Raw genomic sequence first — 26,965 nt, 5'->3', positions numbered from 1 at the left:
CAGCTGATTTCTGTCAAAAAATATTAATAAAGCGAAAATTTGTTAATTAAATTTTAAAATAATAATATGTTATAAAAATTAAAATAGTAATGTTTTATTTTATTTTATTTGTTACAGGTAGCATTGCTGATAAGCTGTGCGCGAGATTCTTGAATGTCGAACGGACGTTGATTCGTGCGATTATTGTTTCCGCGTCGTTTATTTCTCATTGCGCAATGTACGCGAAATACGCGTGCGATTCACGCGTCGCGTCGGGAGTGCCGTGTAAAGTATCGGGCGATCGTAATTATTCGTATTTTTGCGAGTGTCGTGAGTGCTACCATGAACTAAGAGAGGAGGAGGAGGCCCAGGGAGGCATCGGGCGACAACGGGGCAACTGCGAGGTAAAACCTAAAAATAATTTTTTCTAAACTTTTTCTAAACATTGAGATATTCGACTGTTTCCAGACTTTCAAAACATCTGTACACCCCCCCCCCCCACACACACATGTATATACATAATTTGAATATTTTGTTTTCAGATCAATGTGTGCTATGTACTACAATTCCGCTATTGCACGGACCGGTGAGTGAGAAATTGTTTATTTCGAATTAAGAAAATATTATAACATCCCTTTCTTAAAAATGCATGTTAAGTCTATTCTCGCAATATTGTTACATCGCGGAAGAGAGGCAGCATTACTTGCGAGAATCGACTTAAGGCTCCTGGGTGCTCACCGCGGCCATATTGGATTGTGACGTCAGAGGCGAGAAAACACATGCTATTTTTTTTTAGATGCCATTTCTAAATAAAAACATATTTGCATAAAATAACATTTAAGATCTCTTTAATACACTTCTAAAAAACGCCGAAAACTATCCTTTTCCCTTTATAATCAATCAACATCTGTAAAATGATCGAGATATCAGACTTTGACATGCGGAATGACTGCGCATGTGCAAAGACCAGACGGACTGGGCTTCACAATATTACATTTTACAGCTGTTGATTGATTATAAAGGGGAAAGAATAGTTTTCGGGGTTTTTTAAGAGTATGCTAAAGCCATCTGAAGTGCTGTTTCATCGAAATATTTTTTTATTTCGAAATGGCATCTAAGAAATTTTAGCGTATGTTTTCTCGCCTCTGACGTCACGATTTCGACATGGTCGGAAAGGAGCCAGGAGCCTTAACATGCCTTTTTTAGAAAGGGATTGTTTTGTCGCGTCGTAAAAGATGTATTTTTCTTCAACACATTTTAAAAACTATTTCGGCGAGTTATAGATTAATACTACACTGAGAAAATTTTCTCTTAGAATTTACCCTGAAAATCATGGTAATCGTGGGACAATATGGTATGGAAAGAATTTTATGAGAATTTCTTTGATTAATATTTATCACAATAAAAATAATAATATCTATCACAATAAAATATAAAACATGTTTGATTAATTACTAAACTGCATAGTAAAATTAATCAAACATATTTTATATTTTATTGTAATAGATATTATTTTTATTGTGATAAATATTAATCAGAGAAATTCTCATAAAATTCTTTCCATAGCATATTGTCCCACATTATTATCATGATTTTCAGGGTAAATTCTAAGAGAAAATTCTCTCTGTGTATGTTAAATAATATTATCAATTATTAATATTTCATAGTATAAGATTATCAGATATCTCTTTCAGAAATATTATACATATCAACGTTAGTTTAATTCCGATAGAAAATGTTTCAATATGTGGATTCTATCGTACTTCTCTCAATTTTTCCGAAAGCTCCCCAAGAATCAGTTCCTCGTCGAAGAACTTTCCTTGGTAGCGATGTTCGAAATACTCTGTGATCCTCTGTCTCATTTCTCTCGGTAGTTTTCGATAGGCCATATATTCCTCTACTTGTTTCACCTACGGACACAAGCCAGAAGGAAATTAAATTCTGGCGGATACATAAACGCCGGGCTTGTTGCTTTGTACGATTTTGTTATATCTACCTTCTCGCGGTATTGTCTTCTCGAGGAATCGAGAGATTGAATGAGATTTGTCGCGTGTCCGAGGAAAAGAGCATAACATGTCGCACCACTGATCATGCTGAGCATGGTCAGCCACATGTCGGTCAAGGATTGTGGTGGAAACCTACCATATCCGATACACAGCATGTGCGACATGGCTTTGAAGAGGGCCCACGAGTATTGCTCCAGCCAAAACGAGTCCTGTAAATAAGCGTCAGGTCGTAACACGGAAATGCATTTGACGATCGATTGCCAATTCCGATACAAAGTGCAGAGTGTTTACGCAAAGTCTCTCTTGCGATCTTACTTCTTGAAAATTTACGAGAAATTAAAACATTGTCAAATCATTCAATAGCTACAACATAATTTTTATATTATCGCGTAGAAAAGAGAATTTATTATTTATTTTTATATGCTAAATATACAGAAAAATTCACTTGGAGAAATTCAATTAATTCCACCAATTCTGTAAAAAAAATATATTTTGGGAAAGTAATTTTAAAGGGCAACAGATTATGTTTCAATCCTGCAAAATTTCAAATTATATATTAATTTATAAATAAATTAATATATGTGTATTTATAAATTAATATATTATTTGAAATTTTGGAGGACTGAAATAAATCTGTTTTTCATATATCAGCATACATAGTTTAGCATATATGCTAAATACATATAAAAAATATCTTGAAAAAAATCAACTTGGAGAAATTAAATTAATTCCATCAAGTCTGTAAAAAAAAAAAAAAATGTATTTTGGAAAAATAATTTTCAAGAAAAATAGATTATATTTGTATATGTGCTTATTAACTGCACATACAGTTGCATACAGTTTCTAAATGACTTAAATAACATTAATTACTTACTTGTAACTCATTAATGGCTACCCATGAATTGCTGGGAAATCCTTGAAGCATGGGTACCAGGAATTGCAGGCAGCCACTCCAATGACCGATTAAGAGCATCATACAGATCAGGTTAAAAATCCGCATGAACACCGACGCCATATTCAGGAACTGCCAACAACAACGATAGAGCTTTACTCTCGTGTCGGATCAAAAATGTGTCAGAATGTTTCTCACACTTTTTTGGTTAAAACTTCTCGTTTATCCAAAGCTCCGATTGCGTAGTGTACAGCAAGTAAGCGAGTGTTGCACAAAAACGCGTTAGATATATAATTCGTCGAGTACACTGTTCTATTATTGTTTTTCTTGCTTAGGTTCAGGAATATTGAATAAACTACGTGAAGGAGGATTCCATCACTAAGATCCAATCGTCTATCAGTTTTCGTACATAAATACGGGAAATTATCGGGAAACGAGTCTATTTAACCCTTTAAACAATAAATCATACTTTTATTTAAAATCGCGAATTTTTAGAATCAATATTTTAAAATTAATAATATATTTCTTCGCATTTCAAAAATCAATTTAACTCACTGTTTAATGAATTTAACGGATTAAGATTTGATTCAAAAATTAAGATTTATTAACATATATATTAAGCAAGAATAAATGCTCATTGAGATCTTAGTGCGGATAATTTGGGTGAGAGAGTGTCACATTTTTCCTAAATTGTCATCGCCTTCATACTCTCGAAACTTTTTTTTTCGTTCGTTAAGAAAAGCATGCTACATTAGAAAATACGCATCACGTGGCACACAAAAAGAACAATTTAACGTAACCTAAAACGTTAATAAATAACTGGTTAATCTACGAATGCTCTAACAAAAAATATCGATCATTTGCAATTTGTTGGGTCAAGATTCTCAAACCGCTTATGCGCCAAATGTAATAACAGAATAAAACAGAAACAATCGACGTTTATTAGTAACGTCGATGCAATCCGTTTGAAAGTGAATTGCAATTATTCGGCTTCATCGTGCGCAATAAGTACGATATGGGAATCTGTCTGTACTAATTGTAAAATGAAAAGCGGAAAACGCGGAGAATATCCTGACCTGGATTAAATTGCCGAGTTAATCCTTCGGGAAATTCTGATTCACATCTTACTTTGATGATTACAATTCATGTGGAAAGTTTTATATATTTTTTTTCTCATCGATATTAATATAACACTATTATATAATGATTTTTTTTAGTAACGATAGCATGTTAAAATGGAATATTATCGAACATAATCCAATATAAGTGACTTGGTTATTTTTAATAAAATGATTCGCGTAGCTAATTATAGTATAATGCAACAAGTGTATAATATGATAATGAGATTATTAAAATCTTTGAAAATTGCAGATTTATTGTATTTTACAATTTATCTCTATTCATATAAAATTATGAATCTTAAAAAAATCGAAAATCCTTTTTATGCGCAATTAAAAATTTATCCAACGGATTAATTTAATTATATATTTGTTCAGAATTAATAAAGTAATTGATAAATTACTCAGCATTAAAATTGGATAGAGTCTCTGCGTTCTCCTGTTAATCGAGAGATAAGGATAAAATTATCTAAGGATTATTGAAGGCATTATGAAGTGCGATTCATGTTCATGGTTATGTACATAACGTATGTACATGTGTGGCGATGACATATATATCCGTTTTCGCACGTATGCGTGCAGCACTCGCAATGAAACGCAACACGTGCGCCGCCAATAATAATGAGTGTGTCATGCACCCGCGGTCCTCGTATTCGAGAAATTCTGTTCGAGTGTTCTGTCGACGACGAAAATGAATTTTCAATACGACGCCGTCTCGGAGCACGTACGAAGAAAGTTTCCGCGAATCCGACCCCGTTATATATGCGGCGAATTGATATTTCCGAATTTAAACGCGTTTGCCCAAACATCTGTAAATAGTTCAAACGCGAGCTTCGCGGTCTTAATTTTTTTTTTAACGTCTCGTGATACTTATCATTCTCGGTAGCTTTATATCCTTGTAAGTCATAAGCATATTTTTGTGAAAAAAATTGCTTTTTCGAGTGCATTGTCAGTTGAAAAATTTTCTGGTAGTATATAAATTTATAAATTATTAATAAATTCAAAAGTCAAGTAAAGGATTTAAGCAAACGGTCATGGGCAATCGCGGTCTAATGATCTTGAAATCGTACGGCAGTGGGACCCGTCCCCTATATAACGGGTAATTACTCTTGCAGTTAACCGCAGAAGTGACAGAACCATTGCAGTACTGACATAATAACATAATGACATAATAATCTGCTCAGACAAACGTGTCATCTTCCTGAAGATAACTTATGTTATAGTTCCATAGGTTTTACAAAAATTTCATATATTTTTCCAATTTTATCATGAGTTATACAAATGCTGTAATAAATATTTATAAAAATTGCAAAAGCAAATAATCGTTTAAGTCATATTTATAATAACTTAAAATATGCTATTTTCACATTTAAGCAATTTTAAAATCTAAGAATCACATAGAAATAACGTTTTATATTGATAATATTATATTAATAATATTTTTATGAGTGAAATTATTATTTTAGTTAATTTGTCAAATTGCATAGTTTTATCACTTGTGCGTTCACGCTATGGAGACCTAATACGCAAAAAATTTCATTTACAAAAATTTCATATAGTTATCGTATAGATACGGTCATTAATTAATAAATTGTAATAAGTTATAATCATATAAAAGGCGATGAGAGAAAGAGATACATCGATGCCCAATCGCCGTAGGATTTCGATGAAACGCGGAGCTCTGGCTGTCTAAATGGCGATAAAACATTATGGATACATTCTATTATCTATTGGATATCGTGATATTCCATGGATGATGATCAATGGTACTGTTTCTGCGCCTACGGGAAACAAGTAAGAACACGGGAAACAAGTAAGAACACGGGAAACTTATTGCTATAAACGACATATAGCTCAATACGTTACCTGGTCTACAAGTAAAGATTACGTTTGATATGTATACACGTTTGATATACACGTACACTCACGCGCGCACGCATAAATATACCCTCAATATCTTAATTAATGGACAATGTATAATGTATACGTATGCGCGTGGCGTGGTTTCGTAAATTAAGATAAAGAGAGAGAGATATATATATAGAAAAAAAGGGAACACAAGGTAAACGATACATCGTAACTCAACATCACAACCTTCTCTTCTACGAGACAGTCACAAGTCCAATAAAGATGAAAGCTTTGATTTGTTATGTCTCCACGATGATGAATGAATAATCAACGATTAATGAGTCAGCGTCGCTAATCAACTGATGGCGATTTGTAAGTGGCAACAATAAACGCTCTAAACGTCACCGGAACAAAAATCAGTACTAAAGACACAACAAAGAACAATCGACGAGTTCACGAAGGAGAGATGTTTGTCGTGGGTGAGTTTCACGCTTCATTCGAGACGATTTCAAGTGATTATTATTATGAGCATTATGAAGGGACAATGACAACAAAACGTAGCGGCTGTCAAGTCAAAACGATGTTAGTTAAGCGGCGCAAGCCAAGCCTCGAAGCAAGAAAGCCGGATTTTCGCTCTTTTATGTCATCCATTTCTATATGTTCGCTCTTTCTTATCTCGCAAGCATACATATATAGCCAGCCGTATTACACATAAGAAGAGGGTGCATTTTCTGCAGCCGAGAAGCAGCGACAGCGGATACAGCAACAATGGGGGGTTGGGGGGCGAGGGGCGGTGATAGACGCAGCTAATATGGGGGATACAGGGGAAAAATCGTTCGCTGAGCAGCGGCAGGGGAAGCGAGCTGTCTACTCTCATACACATTGCACCCTAATTATTGTTTCCGTTTAACACTCGCGCGTGTGGCTTGTGTGTATTTCGTTTTTTTTTTTTTTTTCCATAATTCTTCTAAGATAACGATGCGCCTCGGGTATGATAACACAGTGCGCGATTTGCAACAAAGCGACAGAGTAGGGACACCCAATCACGTGCGCTCGTTTTCATAGAATCGTGCACACCGTCTAGCGATCAAAAGCGTTTCACAATAGATAGTGCGTGGAAACAGGCTGTTTTGTGGTTTATCCATCGGGTTGTACGGATAGGGAAGAGATAGGGACACAATACACAGGGAGATACAGAGAGATCAAGGAAAGACAACAAACAGTCGAGTAGTAAACGAGAGGAAGTTAGAAGATAGAGAAAGATATATATTATATATACGTATATATATAATATATATATATATATATAATATACATATATATATAATATATATATATATATATTATATATATATATATACATATACATATACATATATATAAGAGAGAGAAAGAGAGAAAGAGAGGAAGGGTTCAACGAGTATGACGATCAAAATTCGAGTCAAACACGCCATGCCGGACTATCGACAACCGATACCCGTTCGTTCACTTTCACAGAGAGCACGTATCGAATATCGCGCTGATCAGTCGACGATCATCGAAAAAATCGGGGCCTTTACATCTGCGTGGTTTACATCGTGCTGACATAAACACGATGCACGCTCGTAAACGTGTGTGCCGGGGCGTTTTCTTTATTATCTATATAATATAAATATATATATTTCTGGACCTCTAAAGTATATATATATATATATGTATATATATATTTATCACACACATAGTTACATAACTTTCTCATCGCTAGGCGGGTGCCGATGGTGAATGTATAAAAGCATAGCCTATTGCTGCGGGTATATGTAATATATAATGCGGCGGAAAAAAGTATGTAAAAGCTGAATGTTTGTTAACTAAACCAACGAGCCAATCAGCGTACAGCTTCTCCGTCCAATTAACCTCGTTAGTCCGGCTCCTGGTCTTTGCGAGACATCGACAGAATGGCAGTCGATCAGTTTAATAATCGGTCCATATTATTGTCGCGCGCGCGCGCGCGATATTATGAATCGTTATTTCTTAGACATTATCTCAAGGAGATAAATGATTGATTTAATTATCAATTATATGTGTTTAATTGGGTCTTGAGATGGAAATTACGAGATCCATAATATTTTATATATTTTCAGTCATGTTCGCGAAGAGAGAAGCGCCGCATTTAAAAAAAAATATAATATTTCGTTTTTATTTATATCTATTTGTTGGAACTTTTGTTTGAAAAATTATCGCACACACGTATAGGTGGAAAGAGAATTTTTTTTCTCGGTTTCGCACGTTCGATAATTATCAGATGTCGATAGCGAAGAAGAAAATCGGAAAGATCGACTTCCTTCTGACGAGTCTCGCGGAAAACCGGATGGGTGATTCGTCGAGGTCGATTCGCGAATGGACGAATCGAATGGACGTGAGCTCTCGCGTTCGTCAGGACGGGTTACCTTAAAAATAAGTTCGCTTTTGCTGAAACCGGACTTCTTTTTAGTCATATTGTCAGAACTTAGGCGCCCCCTCCGCTCAGTGCGTTTTTTTTGTAGGTTCTGCAATATCTAGAAACAAAAGAAAGCGGGACATAGCCAGACGTAGTAAGAAGAGGGCAGGTTAATAGAAATTTTTGGCAGGTTAGTAGAAATTTCACAAAGAGAAGGAGAGATAGAAATAGTGACAGAAACAGTATATATAAGAAAGAGGAGGAAATATAGAAAGAAACAGAGAAAGTAGAGAAAGTAACAGTAAGGAGAGAGGGAGAGAAACGTCGGTGTAATTAGTAATAGACGGATATGTATTATAGTTGACAGCTTTTTGCAAGATGGTAATATAGTGATACAGTGTTGTGAAGAAGTATGACAGAAGAATAAAAGATTGTCAGGCTGCAGGATCGATTTTATTGTTCTGGTCTCTCGTAGGATCAGAAACTTCCCGTGTGCAGTACACAGTAGCTACATCACACACAAACGAACGCTGAAAGACAATCCCATCTCTAATGTATCGTGTCTTCGTTAGAAGTACTCGATCGCGACATCCGCCAGCGGATGCGCAAACGTAGTAGACGTTTTAACGATGAGATCCAGCTTGCTTAAAATGAATTGAGAGAAGAAAAAGAGAGAAAAAACGATTTATAGGGTGTTGGTATACTTCTCATTTTGCATCTCCTTCCTGAAATAATACTACTATAATACTGTGTGGCACACAAGCACATAAATAGAGTAAATAATTAACGCCAAGGAATATATCGGTTAGTATCGGTGTAAACTTTTGTTTCGCTCGCGAATAATCAATACGATCGATCGATCGAAAAGTGAGAAAAATGTGAACGAGAGCGCAAGTAAAAGAAAGATTTCGGTGAGAGCGAGTGTTGTGCACGCGAAAATACAATCGGTACGATGACAAGAGAGTAACGATCCGGTGATCCGTGAATTAGATAATTAGTAATCAACAAGCCATTTGTTAGTATCAAAGCTATCGAATTAGCAGTCGCGCGTCAAGCGTGAAGCCACAGTTCTTTTTCAAGCTCGGATAAAGCTCGATGAATTAATTAGTGGATATATATGTGGTGGCAAATTTATGGATTATATTGTATATTTAAAAAAAACACGCGTTTTGAAGCCGCATATCTTGATTTCGAATTTCTTTAAGTACATTGAAATAATACAGGGAAGATAATTTACCTCCTGCATCGCGATATTATTGATCTTATTTTTTATGCAAATTCGACGGTATTGTTTCGAATAGAATGGTGTAAATTTAATGGGAGTATGTATTTTTTGTGTGTCTGTGTGTGTGCGCATCGAAGAGAACATATAAAATTTGTATACGTGGCAAGTTATCCATTTTGTGTCCTCGACAAATATTTAATGGACTCGAATTAAAGGGGGATTAATCGAAAAAAGGCTAAAAAAGGAATATGAAAAGTATATATTAATTTATGTTCAAAGCAATAAAAATTATCTTAGATAATTCGGTGAAATAAATAGTTTTGATCCGTGAAACTCATATAACGATGAGAGAGAAATCTGTAAATCTGATGATCTGTGAGATATAAAAGTTCCACCCTTGCCGAGGCAAAATGTGCGCGCATCGCTGCTCTGCTAAAAGAAACAATCCGTGACGAGATAAACACTCAACGGTTTGCACCTTTCCTCTATTTTTCTGAAAAATTTCATGCAAAAAGTACGAAGATAGAAAAAACTTGAAGGTGATCAGTATTTTTCGCGAGAGTTTTCCGTATGTAGTTCGAGATAATAGAACATTGTATAGGTGTATGTGTGTGAGATTATAGTACACAAAGGCAACATCAAGGATATGCTTGTTCATCGATCTTGCAAGTTTGCTCTGTCGCATCTGTACATATGCATATATCTCGGGCCATAATTCGCGCCAAGAAACGCGCGATTTATAATACGTCGTGCTAAGTGCGCGCTGCGAAAATCACGCAGACATAATCGCGTAATAATCGCGCGCTTCTGTGTGACGGTTATGATTTATTGTCTCTTAATGTGCGCATACACGTGGGTACGTTTTAATTTATATGGTGAATGCAACCAACCCCGACCATTATCGCGACGGTTTGCTACTATGCGGTTGTTAACTCTAATGTTCGTGCTTACAAAGGCACTCGTGTTTATTATCTGATTTAATTACAATGTAAAGGGAAACTCTGAGAGTGTACGGGCGCAAAAAGTTTTTGCACTCATTACAAGAGTGACATTTTTGTCATTTTTAATTAATTAATTGATTGAAGGATGAACGTAAGACTGGAATATTTGATCATATTACTGATTTGTTCTATACAGCATTGGAAATATATATACACAAATAGAAAGAATTTTGCTGAAATATTTGCCAATAAAATTAGTATTTAAACCATATTTTTCTAACATATAAAGTATTATTGCTTGAAAAAAGAAAAACAGAATTAATACAATACAATATATTAAATAAAGTAAAAAATTTAGTTACGATAAAAAAACTTATCAATTTAACATAATAGTTTTAAACCTTCCAGCGTATCTTTTTATGTCTGTTTTCTTTTACATCTTTCTTTTTAATCTGTTTTATATTTTTTTGTCGTTCTAATTTTCTACATCATGAATCACTTATCTATTTTTTTTGTTATACTGTGTGTTAGAAGTTTTTAATTGAAATAAACAAATAAAAATTGAAAACTTTTATAATTAAATTGTCTTAAACTCAAGATGATATCAAAGCATAACATTAAAACATTATCTTATATTTTTATGCGCGAGTTTCTTTATACTTAATATTTTAATGTTTTAAGACAGTGACAGTTCTACAGCAATCATAATTTTGCAATTCTCCAAATTGATACATTTATTTAAATCTGCTTAATTTTGCGTGATAAGTTCTGTTCGATGAAAAATACGAGAATTACTATAAAAAGAATAAGAAATGGAAAATGAGTATCGACTCTTTCCAAATCGGGTTTGTGATTAATCAACTGTCTCCTGCTTATTTTCGGTCTCTTCTCGCGAAAAACGAACTGCATGTATAAATGACAGTACATATTGACATACACACACGCACACACACACGCATGCACACACACATACATTCTGGAAAATGTTAAGCTTCGCTTTCTAGAAACCAACACGCGTCAGAGACAGCATCTCTCTCGTAGAAAATTTTCCTCTTGTTTTATACAATAGAATCAAGACAAGACTGCATCATTGACGATTCGCCGTGCGATCGCGGAAGAACATCAATTTTCAAGACGAATGAGATCCGAAAGATGCACGCGAGATAGAGGAAACGTCATATACATGTATATAGTACATATATATTATATTATATGTATATGTATATATACACATGTCAAGTAGCGAAATCGTAAAATAACCGCGTGTTGTCGCGTACTTCCCTCGCTCCTGTCATAAAGGCCAGAATGGATCTAACGATCAGATCTACGGCGTAAAAAGAAACACGCTGAAAAATACCGACAATATTATAATATAAACGTGCTCCTGGAGAGAACAAACAAACCAAATATGATAATATTACGGATACATACGTGGGCAGAGGAAAGTATTAACGGTGTACTCTGCGTAATTGTATTCTCCGTCCTGGTGGAAGTAAAATATCAAAATAAAATAAATAAAATAAAATAAATATGGAATATTGGAGAGTCGCTTCTTCCTCGGTTAAATCAGGCATATCTAAACAACACGAAATAACAAGCAATCAGATAGAACACAAAATAATCGGGGATAAAATAATCGGTTCGCTAGTAGTTTATCATAGAAAAGGAATAGGGAGAGGAAAATGTCTTAAGGGGAATAAATTAAATTATGGGAGCACACACCGAACACGGGCACATTGCCAAGAATTTTGTGGACAAATAGGGTTAATATACACCTATACACTCACAGGCAGACCTACAGTTAGACCAACCAACTTTCTCGTCTGTAGAGCGGTTCGCGTCGAATACCTCGTAGAAATTTTCCATATACTCGTTTTGTTATTTTTATTGTACAATTATTCACATTGTACAAAACTCTTTTTAGGCATTTTATAATCGCAGCTGAGTAGTATCAATAGTGATAAGACTTACGACAAGCGAATTCTCGATTCTTAATCATCACCGTGACCTCATTCGCTACCATTGTCAAGAAATGGTGCATCCGTTATGTATGTATACTATCGATACAGTTACATGCACACGTATCTAGATTATGCAGTCCGTCACTGAAAGAACGTCGATAACTGCTATTGACTTATACGGTAATATACATGCGCATCTATGTCGTATCAGGCCAATAAAGTTATGCGGCTTATGGGGTCAGAGTGATAATCGAGAGTCGAGAAATTTGAGGAAGATAGAGTGTGTGCCGTTTTGTTCGGCGATCGACAAGAACATTGGCCATTTGCGATTTTACGTGATCGAAGCGCGCGATCCATCAGTATTCGACACGACCAATTAACTCACAATGACTATTCGCAACCAAACTCATGTTAGTACCTAGCACAGAACGGAACTTTCCAACAAAACCCGACAAAAACAAGAGCATTTCATACCAAAAAACCGTTTTTAAGAACTTTGGCGAGTAATTAGCTATTCGGTGAAACATGGATTTCCACTATATATATATATATATATATATATATATATATATATATATATATAGTTACGTAATAGAAAACATTGTCACTAGAAATAATATTGCAAGCATCATAATTCTCCATTGATCAATACATACTGGATTCGTCTCAGCTAATATCGCATCTTCTAATCTGTGATCCATGTCACACGTCGCATCGCCAGGACTACGGGACTAAGGGCAAGTCTGATCAAGAGCTTGTTAAAATATCCTACGCGTTAAGATTTGCTATATATCTTTCGAGAAAAGCCACAACTATGTATTTATCTCTCTCACGAGAGAGAAATAGAATATTATAACTTTCCGAATAATTTCAATTAAAATCGTTATTTTTAATAATTTTTACAATTTTTATCTTAGGAGAGATTTCGATTATTACGTATAAAACTGTTTGTATTTGTATAAATTTTAATTTAAATTTGAAGAAAGCCACGCGAGACCAAAGACAATAAAAGAGTAATTCTGTAAATCTAAGTGTATGAATTAAATTATAACATTTGATAAAAAAATAGGCATAGTCTCATTTTTATTCGATCTACTACTTTACGAATACTTTTCGACACCGTTAAAGCTCTTGATCGGCTCTGCTACAACTCACAAACTGGATCTAAGTATGTCGGGCGTGTTATATATGTGTAAAAAATTCCTCGTATCGAAGACTGTAAATTACACGACAAGACTATGCACGCTCTCTAGAAAACTCAACGAGAAATATGACCACAAAACGAAAATAACAATGATAATCAGAATAATTGTAATCAATGAGTAATAACAACGAAAGAAACAATAGCAGTGAATAATAATAATGATCTAGCGTATATAGATATACGTAGAAACACATTGAGGTTTTGTGTTAACGAACGCTTGAATCAAGAAAGGGCAATTGGCCTTGGTTTCAGGGTTACTAGGCAGGCACACCTTGCTGGTTCGGTCTGGTTGGGGCTGTGTCGCCCGACGCTCGTAGTGCCTCTCCGGCTGTTGATAAAGGGGGATCTGCAAACCCATTCGGAAACGTGTTCTCGCAGTACGCCTAGTAGTCCATTTGTTGTATATATTATGTTCTTTGTGTTGGCAGAGTATAAAATACAAGATTCTCTTGTATGTGTATGTATGTGTTGTATTGTGTATGTATGTATGTGTATAAGTGAGTTGCATTGTGTACATGTATGCACAGAGGTGAAAAAAACGTGTAACATATAGGAAGAGATTGTCATTGTTTCACTTGTTCACACTTTTGATTACAAAGAAAGAGAGTGAGAGAATAGATTTTCGATGAGATAATGAGATTCGCGAGGTATAATGTTATGAACAGAGCGACGTAATAATCATGCGCTTCCCGTGATTTCGTTTCTATTTATTGACGATTTTTATGTTCATTCGATATGGCGATTTTGCGCTATTTTCAGATTCTGTGCCCAATAAATATAATGTGCGTGTTATGAAAGAAAATCCATTATAATTTAATGTTCACACACAATTGTATCTGATAATACATTTGAGAATTTGAAATGAAAGATTGTAAGTGTTATGCTTTCCACGTATTAATATATATATATTTTTTTTCATAAACGATGTATCACCTAGAAAGTAATTTTTGTTTATTTAACATTAATATATTTTGTGGAAAAATGTATAAAAAACGCAATGGCTTAGCCAATAATCCGAATTAAAATTAAATTTTAATACAAATATTATATAGCAATCAATATATTATGATCTGTTCGTTCTAATTAAAAAAATAATGAATTTTTATTTGATATTTATATGAAATAATTTATAAAAGTTAACTGTGAATATTTGCATTTTGTCGATACGATATATAATCGAAAATCTAGGGTGATAACGACAACGATTACTAATGATAATAATTCAGTTAGTTTCAATCTGGGTTGTTTTTATGGTTTTAATTATCTTTGAAATGTTTATATGAAAATGGCGTAAAACCTATACAGTTATTCTCATTGTCTCGTTGGCATACTTTTGAAGTTATTGGCTCGTCAATTTTTTTGTTGTTAAAGCTTGAAGTTGAAGAGTTAAGACAAGAATTGATTTAATTTTGTTCATTAAAAAAGAAATTTTATCTCGATACTTTAATGGAGAAATCATTTATCTCGTGATGAAGAAAGAGAATACAGATAATTTTGTCGATACTGTTCGTATTTATTTAGCAGCATCGTTGTCCATTTCGCGTATTCCTGCACTTTTATTCGATGAAAAGTAATTTGTTCAAACAATAAGTGATCCGCGCTTTAACGAATCTATTGCACTTAGAACGCAGCTTTCCCTCATTGCATACATTTTTTTGAAAGCATACCTAGTTTGTACAACAGAATAGAACAGAGAGGAAAAAGCAGAGGGAGGCAATAGTACGTTTCAAGGCAAGCGTAACAAGATTTTCAGCGAATGACAAACTGCTCTCTTGATTGGACGAAAGGCCTGATTCGTTGGTCTCTTTGCTGCACGATTTTACGCTAACAGCGCGAGCACAAATAATGTAACACAAAACGTTATCCCACGTAAACACAATTGCTGACGTGCTGAAGCACTGAAAGGTAGCAAGATAATTTCTCAACCCAATTATCCACGCAAACAATTAATGCACTTGCAGTTCATTCGCTGTATAATTGACCTGGCAAGATATATATTGTGTGCATGTAAAGTCGTAGATTTTTATCGTCTTATTTTCCCTTCTCATCTTCTCACCAACATAAGCCTGTCAATTTATTAATTATATTGATGACATTTGCAAGTGTTTTTTTTTTCTATTCTATAAATGCAATAGTTACAGTGTAATATTTGATTTGAATTAACGAGATCAAGATGTCTGTTTAAAGAAACGAGATGTATTCGAAGTATATGAGATAGAGGCGCGAATTTTTAAAAGAATTTATAATAGGAAATCGATCTAATTTTCGGATTATTTTTCCGTATTTATTTTCTGGTTTTTTTTTTTTCATCTTTTGCAAAATGACTCGACAGGATGGGCAATACGTTTACGCGTCGTTCATCAAGTGATATATACATTTGCTTGGAAGGACAATTACTTACCCGTCAACGGATCAACGGATCAACGTACCATTACATTACGTGCGCAAAATCGACATGTGCGTTAAAAAACGAGAGCAAAAAAGTAAACGAGTAAAATACGAGTAGTAGCGAACAGCAACAATTATCGGTGCATCGAAACGATAATGAAAAATATATAAAAATTCGTATGTGCATCACGAGATTCTCTAGCGAATTTTACGATATACTAGCGATAATTCCGCAGGACACGCAATCGCGTGTGCAATGTACGTGTACCTTTTTTTCCCTCTATTGCCATTTTTTGTCACGCTACCTGGAGAGGTAGGTTTGTATTCGCGGACTGTTTGTTTAGGTGTATTATTTATTATATGTGGCTATTATCTGTTTATGCTCCTCTCGGTGCGATGCGATATGATCGAACAAGAGAGAGAGAAAGAGAGAGAGAGAAAAGGAGAAAACAGCTGACTCTAATTTACTATTATTATATGAAAGAGAAAGACAGACGGAAGGATCGGAGACTTTCATGTAAAGTGGAAATTTCGGGGTATCACGGGATATACTAGAGAGTAGAGCCGTGGGGACATTCATTATATGTTCAGCAACGGAAAGCGAAACATAATCTAATAATCTGACAGCCTAGTTCGAAAAGATTCTCCGCAGTGGTGGACTGAGACTTTTGCGACAAAGTTGCTGAAAAAGTTATTTTGTTAAGAAGCATATCCTATTTCTGCTACATATACCTAGAAAATATTTGTACATATGTGTGCGCGTGTGTGTGTGTACATATATATGTACATGTACATATATATATACATATATTTTATATATATATTTTTTGTATAGTACAGTTGATGAAATTCCTATGACAGACAAATGGAGTATCCTTGTATACGGAAAAAATAATGTTTTTGCAAAAATGCGCAAATTCGGAAGAAAACTTTATAAAAGAGATTGCCTGCGGACAAAATCCACCACTGACGTGAGAACTTCACTTGTCATTCAATAAGTCACCTGTGATTAAATACAGAATCTCCGTGTAAAGACAAAATATAAAAGGCTGACTGTTGTTCCTCCTTTTTATCTCCTTTAATTCTCTACAGCGACCATGTATCAGGCATAGACATAATTGTTTAATATCTCGCGTAAGTGCGGAAGACGATTTCTGCAATTGACTGATTCAAAAAACTGACAATCGACATTAATTAACTCTCATTAGTTTTCATTGTCCGTAGGAAAAGTAACAGTAAGAAGAAGATCGTTTGTCAGCTTCCTGAATCCGTTAAAAGTCACTAAACGCTTCTCTTTTTTTTGGTACGTAAATTACACGAGCTACACGTATCGTATATGATATACAAAATGAGAACAATACTGTATAATAAATAGTGGAACACTCACATAGACCTCTTCCCATTGCGAGACATACCGCACCAGTCTTGACAAACGTAGTAATCTAACGAGTGACAGCAGTTTTGCAAGCCTGAGAATCCTGAGAGCACGTCCAGCATGCAGGATCTGGAAGGACTCGCTGAAGTCCTGAAACTTTTGAATTTATTTTTATAACATTTAACTTATCTTTTCTTTCAATCCAACCGACTGTACAAAATATTCATTCATACTGAGAAATTATACTGAAAATAAATAAAAGTTTTAAATATTGTATCACATACATTTTTTTTTCGTCATATGTTTTTAATATTTTGCGTTATAATATCTTTTTACTTGTTTGACTTTGTCAAATTCACAAAATTAAACGCGATTACTGTCTTAATATATTCTTACATTAATAATGTATTACACCAAACATGCAAGAGAGTATAAATGCTAATCTTTGATATTTATGGTTGGACAAATTGGAAAGAGTTGTGTTTTAATAATTTTTTTTCTCGGAATAAAATGAGCTAATAACTTATAATATAACAAGGACTTAACGTAAAGTCGCATTAACGAGCTATACGATGCACAGGATATACTTACTTGATTAAATATGAGGAAAATGTAATCTAGTGGTATGGAGGAGATGAGGTCAAGAAAGAACCAAGTCCTGAGGTAGTGTTTCGCGATTAATTTCGGATCCAGTATCACTTGTTCGGCATTATCCTGCTGCATTATACCTGCAAATAATTGTATTTCACATGTATTTTTCATCGTCGATGATTTTTCGAAATCCACAGAGCTCCAACCGCCGAAAAAACGCTAATGCTGTAGCCTTACGCTCTGGCGACTTGCCATAGATTTGACATGTCGCAGTGCACTCATTATGCATATATATTACGTGTAATTTATATATATTACGTGTAATTTAATGACCGGGGTTGGAGATGCCAAAGATAAATCCATTAGTATGCATAAAAAAAGAGATAATTATTGTTTTATGTATTATTGTTTTATAATGTTATACATAAAACAACCGCTATACGTACAAAGAGAATTTTCTCTTAGAATTTATTCTGAAAATCATGGTAATTGTGGGACAATATGGAAAGAATTTTAAAAATATGTTTGATTAATTTTATCATACTTTTAGTAAATTTTACTATACTTTTAGTAAAATTGATTAAACATATTTTATATTTTATTGTGACAGATATTATTTTTTATTGTGATAAATATTAATCAGAGAAATTCTCATAAAATTCTTTCCATATATCGTGTACTACGATTACCATGATTTTCGGGGTAAATTCTAAGAGAAAATGCTCTCTGTGCAGATAATATGATTCAGGAAATTTTTAACCAAATCGACGCAATGCGATGCGCAATGTAATACAATGATTTTCATCGGCCGCGCGACTCGTGACCCAATTCCATATTTGTGGAACCGACTCAAACACGTTTCAAATTAATCCCGAGGTAATAACGAAATGTCAAGGAGCTGAGAGTGTTCTCCTTTGCACAACAATATTGTTATTGTGCATGTCGGGGCCCAAAGTAAATGATTTATCATTACGTTTGTTTTTAAGATTTCGCTGGTGTCTTATACGTGGAGACATAGAAGATGCGAATCGCGCGAGAATAAAAGTTAGAATAAATCTTTAAAATCTTACATAGAAAAAAGTTTGAAAAGTTCTTAAAAGAAAGAAAAAAATTCCACTGAATTTATATTTAGGAAAACATGTAATATCATTGACAACATAATTTCGTTATTGCGAAAATGTACAATATTAAAATGTAAATATTATTTTATATTATAAAATAATGCGTATGCATATTAAAATTTTTTCACAGGAAAAATGTGAATGTTCTGTCAGTTCGTATCCGAATTTTATGCTAAATTTATTGTATGAAGATAATAAAAGCTGAAATGTTAAATGGAATTTAAAAAACATTATTAATATCATTAATTTCTTTTCTGTTACAACGTTATAATTGTATTCTATTGAAAGATTAGTCCGAATCTATAAGCAGCGTACGTTTAAAACAAAAATAGCTTTATCGCAAATTCTGATTATATGCTGAAAATTTATTATAAAAGAATAATAATTGATTGAATGATTCGACTCACCCGTCCTGAAGTTGACGACGATGTCTATAAGGAATATCGTGTCGGAAAGGCAGTTGAAGGCTATCCACCTAGTGCTTAGGTCGTCATTGAAAAAACTAATGGCGACTGGCAGAATTATCAGATTAGCTACCAGTAGGAGGAGCATGCAGAGGTCCCAGTAGAATCTGAAAAAAAGAAAAAAGGGTGTTAGAATAAATCTATTATATATAAATCAAAGAATTTAAAACTTTTATTTTACTAATAAATAAATGTACTGCGCTATCTAAAAAGCGAGAAATCTGATTCATATAAGGAAGACCGTGATAGCACTTTAGACTTTCTTCTCATTTCACTTTGTTCATTTTACGTGATAGTTACTTTATACTCTCACTTTGAAACCCTGAATCAATGGGGATTATAGGGATTGACTTTGCAATTTCGGTTAAAATAACTCTCAGAATCATCCTATTCTCGCCTTTATCGTAAATCTCTAAATCTAGAAGATATCGTAAAATCAGTTTTTTTACTCTATATTTTTTGTGTAATAGACAAAGGATTTCTACATAGGGGGAATAATCTCTTTAATTTTTATTTCAACTAGAACAACATAAGCGCGCGCTACGCGCACGCCATTCTTTGGTTTTATGTTAAAAAAAAGATATTTTTTTCACAGAAATTAACTGATTAAAGCGTTAATTTGCTAATTAAATTTTAAAATAATAATATGTTAAAAAATTAAAATAGTAATATGTTGTAAATAATATGTTATAATATCTTATTTTTGATTAATATTTTTTGACAGAAATCAGCTGATAACTGTCAAAAATATTAATCGAGTTTAAAGTTTTATTAAAACATATTATTTAAAGCATATTATATTATTTTAATTTTTATAACATTATTTTAAAAATTAATTAGTAAATTAACGCTTTAATCAGCTGACGCTTTAATCATATATGTCATGTAGAGATTTAATTAATTTTTTTTCAGTAGTAATATAAGACATTAATCAGACGTTGTGATTGCTCGGTAGATACACTGACAAATTATCCAAATTAATTATTATACAACAAATTAATTATATAACAAATTAATTATATTTTACAATAATCAAGCTTCAAATACACAAGACATCTCGAAAACATTTCTATGAATACGAGAGAGAAAATATTATTGCAGAGAAAGAGACATTTTCTCTCTCAATGTCTCTTAATCAGTTGATTTTTCTGTCAAAAAATATTAATAAAATTTGCTAATTAAATATTCTGGCTTACCTATTTATATTTATATTGTGTATGTTATAATTTGCTAATTAAATTTTTAAATAATAATATGGTAAAAGTTATAAAATAGTAATATATGTTGTAAATAATATATTATAATACCTTATTCCCGATTAATATTTTTTCTTTCTAAAGCTACATCTTTTCGAACGAATCTCCTTCGAGTTTTAATTAATTATTAATATTAAGTCATGTATATAGTATCGCGCGCGCGTTATTAGAGTGAAGTTGCCGATGTTTGTAGCCTCGGCCATTACCGAAACGCCGCGAGTATCAGGCAGTTGGAGCTGCGTCCCGCTGTGATTAATTAGTAAGCATAATCGTTAGAAACGATTTCTAACCTTTGTATTGTAATATTTATCTATCGCATATCATAATTTCAACGTTAATATGTAGGCGTAATTGTTCGAAACGCATATTTCGCGAAAAATTCGATGCAAAATCTCTTTTGGCAACATAACCCAACTTAGATCTTTTGTCGCGCGCGCGAATGTGTTGCGATCACTGGATATATTTATCGTTAATTCTAATTTACATATTTATATTGTGTATGTTATAATGCGAAATAATAAGATTATTCTAATATATATGTATTTTATTTGTTACAGGTAGCATTGCGATACACAGTGCGATTCACGCGTCGTGTCGGGAGTGTCGTGTAAAGTTTCGTGCGTCGGGAGTGTCGTGTAAAGTGTCGGGCGATCGTAATTATTCGTGTTTTCGCGAATGTCGTGAGTGCTACCATGGACCAAGAGAGGAGGAGGAGGCCCAGGGAGGCATCGGGCGACATCGGGGCAACTGTGAGGTATGCAAAACATTTTTTCTAAACTGCATTGTTTATGAGATATTCAACACACACAAATGTACATATATATATAATTTGAATATTTTGTTTTCAGATCAATGTGCTGTGTACTACAACTGTTGCACGTATAGGTGAGTGAGAAATTTTTTATTTTATAATATTTCTATAGCGGTAATGGGGGTATATATAATATGTTGAAAATATTAAAACAGTAACATATGTTTTAAATAATATGTTATAATATCTTATCTGCGATTAATATTTTTTGACAAAAATCAGCTCTGATAATTGTCAAAAATATTAATCGAATTTAAAATATTATAACATTCCTTTCTAAAAAAGGCACGTTAAGTCGATTCTTGCATGTATTGTTGCATCTTTTCCGATGCTGATTAACTGTTTCGATTCGCATTGTGCGTTATATTTGTAGCATCGAGAGGCTGTCATCGCGAGAGTTAGTAGTTTAACAGTTTGTTCAAAATAAAATAAAATAAAATAATATGGTTGAAATAATATGTTATAATACTTTATCCGCGATTAATATTTTTTGACAGAAATCAGCTGATAACTGTCAAAAATATTAATCGAGTTTCAAGTATTATAACATATTATTTAAAACTAATATTATTATTTTATTTTGAACAAACTGTCAAACTGCTAACCCTCGCGATGACAGCCTCTCGATGCTACGGATATAACGCACAACGCGAATCTTGACAATCAATGAGCATCGCGGAAAAGCGACAACAATAAACTTCGATATATGCGAGTATCGACTTTACATATCTTTTTTAGAAAAGGATATATATTTTTTTTGATAATAAAATTTCACTATAGAGAAAGAGATTACTTTTATCTATATTATATTTTAACATTAACATTTTTTTGCAAACAATTTTGCTTCCTTATAGAGAAAGCTTTGTTTTCATGAAATTTTTGGTAATAATTAAATAAAATTTTTTTAGATAATTAAATAAAATAATATATAATAAACAATATATTATATAATATTTTAAATAATATATTATAATACTAAACTCGATTAATATTTTTGACAGTTATCAGCTGATTCCTGTCAAAAAATATTAATCGAGGATAAGGTATTATAATATATATTATTTAGAACATATATTACTATTTTATTAATTTTAACATGTTATTTCAAAATTTAATTAGCAAATTAACGCTTCAATCAGCTTATTTCTGTCAAGAAATATTAATAAAGCGAAAAAATTTTGCTAATTAATTTTGAAATAATAATATGTAGAAAAATAAAAATAGAATGTTTTAAATAATATGTTACAGTACTTTACACTCGATTAACATTTTTGACAGTTATCAGCTAATTTCTGTTAAAATATATTGATCGAGAATAAGGTATTATACATAAATTTTTTAGTTTTACTTATATACATATATATATATTATAATAATTTAATCTTTAAGACAAATTTTTTTCGTAAAAATATTTTTTGTGTAACATTTTCTTGAGTATTTGTTTTATTGTTAATAAATAAAGATTGAATATTAAAAATAGTCAAAAAATTGAATTAATTATCAAAAATTAATTAATATTTAACATAATTATTATTTTTTTTAATATTAATTATTTTAGACACTGTTTTATAATTTGTTAATATTTATATTTTGCAGATCAACATATGCACTACACTCTGCTGCGCGTCGTACTGGTGAGTCTTAATTTATTCTTTAATGGTTTAATTTTACGGAAAAATATTTTTATTTTAAAATTAATTCGCAAATTAATGCTTTATTAATATTTTTTGCCTGAAATAAGCTAATTAAAGCATTAATTTTCTAATTAAATTTTTAAATAATAATATGTTATAAAAATTAAAATAATATGTTTTAAATAAAATATGTGTTATAGTACTTTAAACTCGATTAATATTTTTTGATAGCTGATTTCTATAAAAAAATATTATTCGAGTTTAAAGTATTATAACATATTCTTTACAACGTTATTATTTTAATTCTTATAATATATTTTTATTTTAAAATTTAATTAGCAAATTAACGCTTTAATCAGCTGATTTCTATCAAAAAGTATTAATTAAGTTTAAACAAACTTTATATAAATTTTTTTTAATATTCATCATTTCTTTTAATATAAAATCAAAGACTGGCGCGCGCGTAACGCGCACTTGTGTTCTAGTTTAATAAAAGGATGTATGTATACGAATTATTCAAGTAGAGAGAATAATTTATATAAGTTTCAATCTACAGAAACGAGTTAATTCTTAAATATATCGATGCCAATAGCAAATCATACGAATGTACATTTTATTACGCCTACCGATACACAAGTTTATTTCACGTTTTTGATCCGCTTAACCGCGGTTACGGAATCATTAGTCTGCAAAGTAACGCTCGTGAATAAGAATGAGGGTAATTTTTCACTATTCCGCGGGGGAGGTAGCGGAAGATTCATGGCGCAATTGAAGACACGAGGCGATTTCTCTCGGGGAGATTAGGTAGAAATGCAGAACAAACTTTTTCGCGTTTTATATTGTTAAAGGGAATATTTCCTAGTAATGTTTCTCTATCGAGTGTTCAAATTATCGCTCTGTAAATGACTGATGATTTGAAAAATTATATTCTGACAGTTGATATAATAATTGATACAAGTTTTTGACAAAAGTCTACAATCGATAAGTAACGCGATAAATAAAAGTTGAAAAAGTAGGTACAAGTACTAAATAATGATAATCGATTCTCGAAATAGAATTTCATAAAATTGAAATGCAAATCAGAGATTGAATTAAATTCGGATATCTATCTATAATTAAATACGCTTTTAAGTGAGATTGAAACTAAATTGGGACGAAACGAGATTATTTTCCGCTATCAATACTGTTGTCCTTAGCGTCGAATATGCGATGAGAATAGGAACGGACGTTTTCGATGGACATCAGCAACTTTGCGAACTGCAATGCCGTAAATTGTGATTGTTAACGGACAAACTCGCAGCGTTAATTTTGCAACTTTGCAATTTTCAATCAGATATGTACATGATAAAGTTATGCACTGGCAGTCCATTTTGATGTAAAACATTTTAACTTTTCTGCGATCTAATGAAAATAACGGTGGATAATGCAAAATTACATAGTATGACGATGATGAAATCATACATATGGATGAGCGCGAATCTAATTATTTCTGGAATTTTATAGTTTTGTATATACTTCTTTCATCAATTTCACCTCATATCATCAAAAAAATCTATTTAATTATTTAGTACATTACTTTCTTCGTGATATACCATTCTTTACTTCATTATTTATTCAATAATGCAATAAAGAAATGTTTATTGTACGTAGATTAATTCTCAAATGTGCAAAGAGATATATTCGGAGAATAAAATTGTGTTAATAAAATGTTAACGTAAATATACAATTACATCTGAATATATGGAATATTGTGTATACGAATTACGTACTAATTACGTACTAATTGTTGAATTACGTATTAAGAGTAATGTATGAACGATGATATTGTTCCATAATTCGGATTTACTAGATGCATTGTAAACTTCGTAAATTCAACAATCTAGCTTGAAGACTAGTTAGACACGATCACTGAGAGATTTCAATATGCAGCTGATGCGCGCAGATAGTTGATGTCTTCCACGATGCACGAAATTAACGTTATAATACATGAATTCCTCCAGCAATATGCATACCTCAATATGATGATGATGTGTGTGTGTGTGTGTGTGTGTGTGTGTGTGTATTACGGTATAAATTGCTATTCTTCAAATTATCAACAATTTGATCACTTTCTTCCTTTTTTCTCGGTAAATTATCACCTCAACTTAATAAACCGTGTATATTGTGTATACAGGATGAACACATGCATTTTATTTAGTGCTATTAATTTTCTTACTAAAAGATATTTTAAAATTTTCTTACTAAAAGATATTTTAAAATTATATTCTTAGTAGATATTTTAAAAGTTTATGTAATAAATTTATATAGTTTTAAAAGAGATTTTCACATATACACAGAAATATTATCTAGAATTTTTTATAATTTTTTCATACTTAAATAAACCTTGAAAGTAAATACAATATATTATATGCTAATAGTTATGAATAATTATCTCCTTTTACATAAAAAAAAAAAAAAAAAAAATTTCAAGATAAATAAAAACTTTAAATGCGTTTCTTTTAAAATATGGTCTTTTTCTAAATGATCTCAATTTATTAATTACCTTATATATAAAATTTATTAAATACTATCGTTGTAACAAAAATATCAAGGTTAAGGCAAGAAACATTGCAGGGCTTAGTCTATAATATAAAAATATAATATAAAGCAGTATAACTATACTTCAATTTTGTTAATTTGCAAATTCATATACAAGCCATAATAACGTTAATACAATGTAATACGGCTAAATCAGTGAATGAAGAAAATAATGTATTCGTAGAGTCTAAAGAGCGAAGGTTTTGCGCAAAATTCAATTTCTGAAAGCTCGACTTTAATCAGTTCAATTTTAATTCAAACCTGAAACAATGATAACACTTTTCGAAGTAGGTAATAACATTCTGCATTCAGGCAATAAATGCACCCGTATTTCACAGTATATATCTGAATCTCTCAGCATTCTACTGACATACCAAACGTTCTCTCTCTTTCTCTTTCCCTTCAGATAGTTGATTTGATTCAACTCCATTTCCGCGAAAAAATTTATGCGATACATTTTTCTCTAAATTTATTGTTATTTTAATCTCATATTTTAGTAGATATTGCTCGACAAAATGTAAATAATATTTATATTTTTGTTTTAAAAAATTTTTTCACATTTTCTCTCTTTTCTTTTGTTTTATATATAGTTTTTATTTTATTTATATGTTAAATATCGTTGCTACACATATTGTAGCTCGCAATATGTGTTTAAAAAATCGCGAACATTATTGCATATATTTAAAGAGATTTTACTCTACAATACAAAAAATAATATGTTTCTTCCTCTATTCGTTCCTTTTCATCTCCATTTCACGTGCTGATCACGAAACAACACGCACGTATATTTTGAGCTTTTGCGTGTCCGATGTCGGATGCTGCACGCGAATGCATCCTGTCGGCGCATTTGTACGCATTCTATGTTGGGAATGGTGGAATCTTCGAATATATTCTTCGGATACCGCAGCAATTTCGTTTAGTTTTGCGTGCACAATATTGTACGTGATGTTTCGATCAGCAACTGTATGTGTAGTGCCGGAAACATTTTATTCGCGTCAAGTACGAATCACTCGCAACACATCCGCATTTATTCCTCACGCATTCGTTCACGTAAAGCGAAGCAATCGAAAGAAAATGTTCGTATAATTTGAATACGAGCCATCGATATACGTCTGTGCTATAATTGAATTAGATTATGCCGCAAATATGCGGCCGGCA

The 26,965-nt window shown here is 32.5% G+C and overlaps 2 protein-coding genes and 1 long non-coding RNA gene across 15 annotated transcripts in view; 2 read left to right on the top strand and 1 right to left on the bottom strand.

Annotated features, from left to right (window-relative positions):
• The window catches only part of Ih (hyperpolarization activated cyclic nucleotide gated potassium channel Ih), a 127,458-nt gene that overhangs the window by 6,491 nt on the left and 94,002 nt on the right, over nucleotides 1–26,965 (bottom strand). For 5 of the 13 annotated variants that reach the window (XM_083053813.1, XM_083053822.1, XM_083053894.1 and 2 more), the window contains 8 exons: nucleotides 19,473–19,636; nucleotides 17,945–18,081; nucleotides 17,366–17,509; nucleotides 13,862–13,936; nucleotides 8,270–8,377; nucleotides 2,860–3,009; nucleotides 1,976–2,194; nucleotides 1,743–1,889 (listed from right to left, as the gene is read on the bottom strand). In XM_083053813.1, coding sequence (XP_082909939.1) covers nucleotides 1,743–1,889; nucleotides 1,976–2,194; nucleotides 2,860–3,009; nucleotides 8,270–8,377; nucleotides 13,862–13,936; nucleotides 17,366–17,509; nucleotides 17,945–18,081; nucleotides 19,473–19,636 — 1,144 coding nt within the window. Of the gene's footprint in view, nucleotides 1–1,742; nucleotides 1,890–1,975; nucleotides 2,195–2,859; nucleotides 3,010–8,269; nucleotides 8,378–10,812; nucleotides 11,772–11,856; nucleotides 12,002–13,861; nucleotides 13,937–17,365; nucleotides 17,510–17,944; nucleotides 18,082–19,472; nucleotides 19,637–26,965 lie in introns of those variants that run through there. The other 8 variants (XM_083053839.1, XM_083053848.1, XM_083053885.1 and 5 more) reach the window with 5 other exon arrangements.
• Nucleotides 123–21,483, top strand: LOC145945156 (uncharacterized). The gene is made up of 3 exons (XR_014426800.1): nucleotides 123–383; nucleotides 522–565; nucleotides 21,343–21,483. It is a non-coding gene; the product is annotated as an uncharacterized LOC145945156 (long non-coding RNA).
• The window catches only part of Oga (O-GlcNAcase), a 117,407-nt gene continuing 113,638 nt past the window's right edge, over nucleotides 23,197–26,965 (top strand). Inside the window, exon 1 of the mRNA XM_083053789.1 lies at nucleotides 23,197–23,230. The gene's annotated coding sequence lies outside the window, so the exon portion shown is untranslated. The remainder of the gene's footprint in view (nucleotides 23,231–26,965) is intronic.

Source organism: Prenolepis imparis, unplaced genomic scaffold (assembly GCF_030444845.1).
Source record: "Prenolepis imparis isolate NDT839.2.m4 unplaced genomic scaffold, iyPreImpa1.0 SCAF_1, whole genome shotgun sequence".
NCBI lineage: Eukaryota > Metazoa > Arthropoda > Insecta > Hymenoptera > Formicidae > Prenolepis > Prenolepis imparis.
The sequence above is the reverse complement of the archived record's forward strand: the minus strand, read 5'-3'. Positions and strand labels throughout refer to the sequence as shown.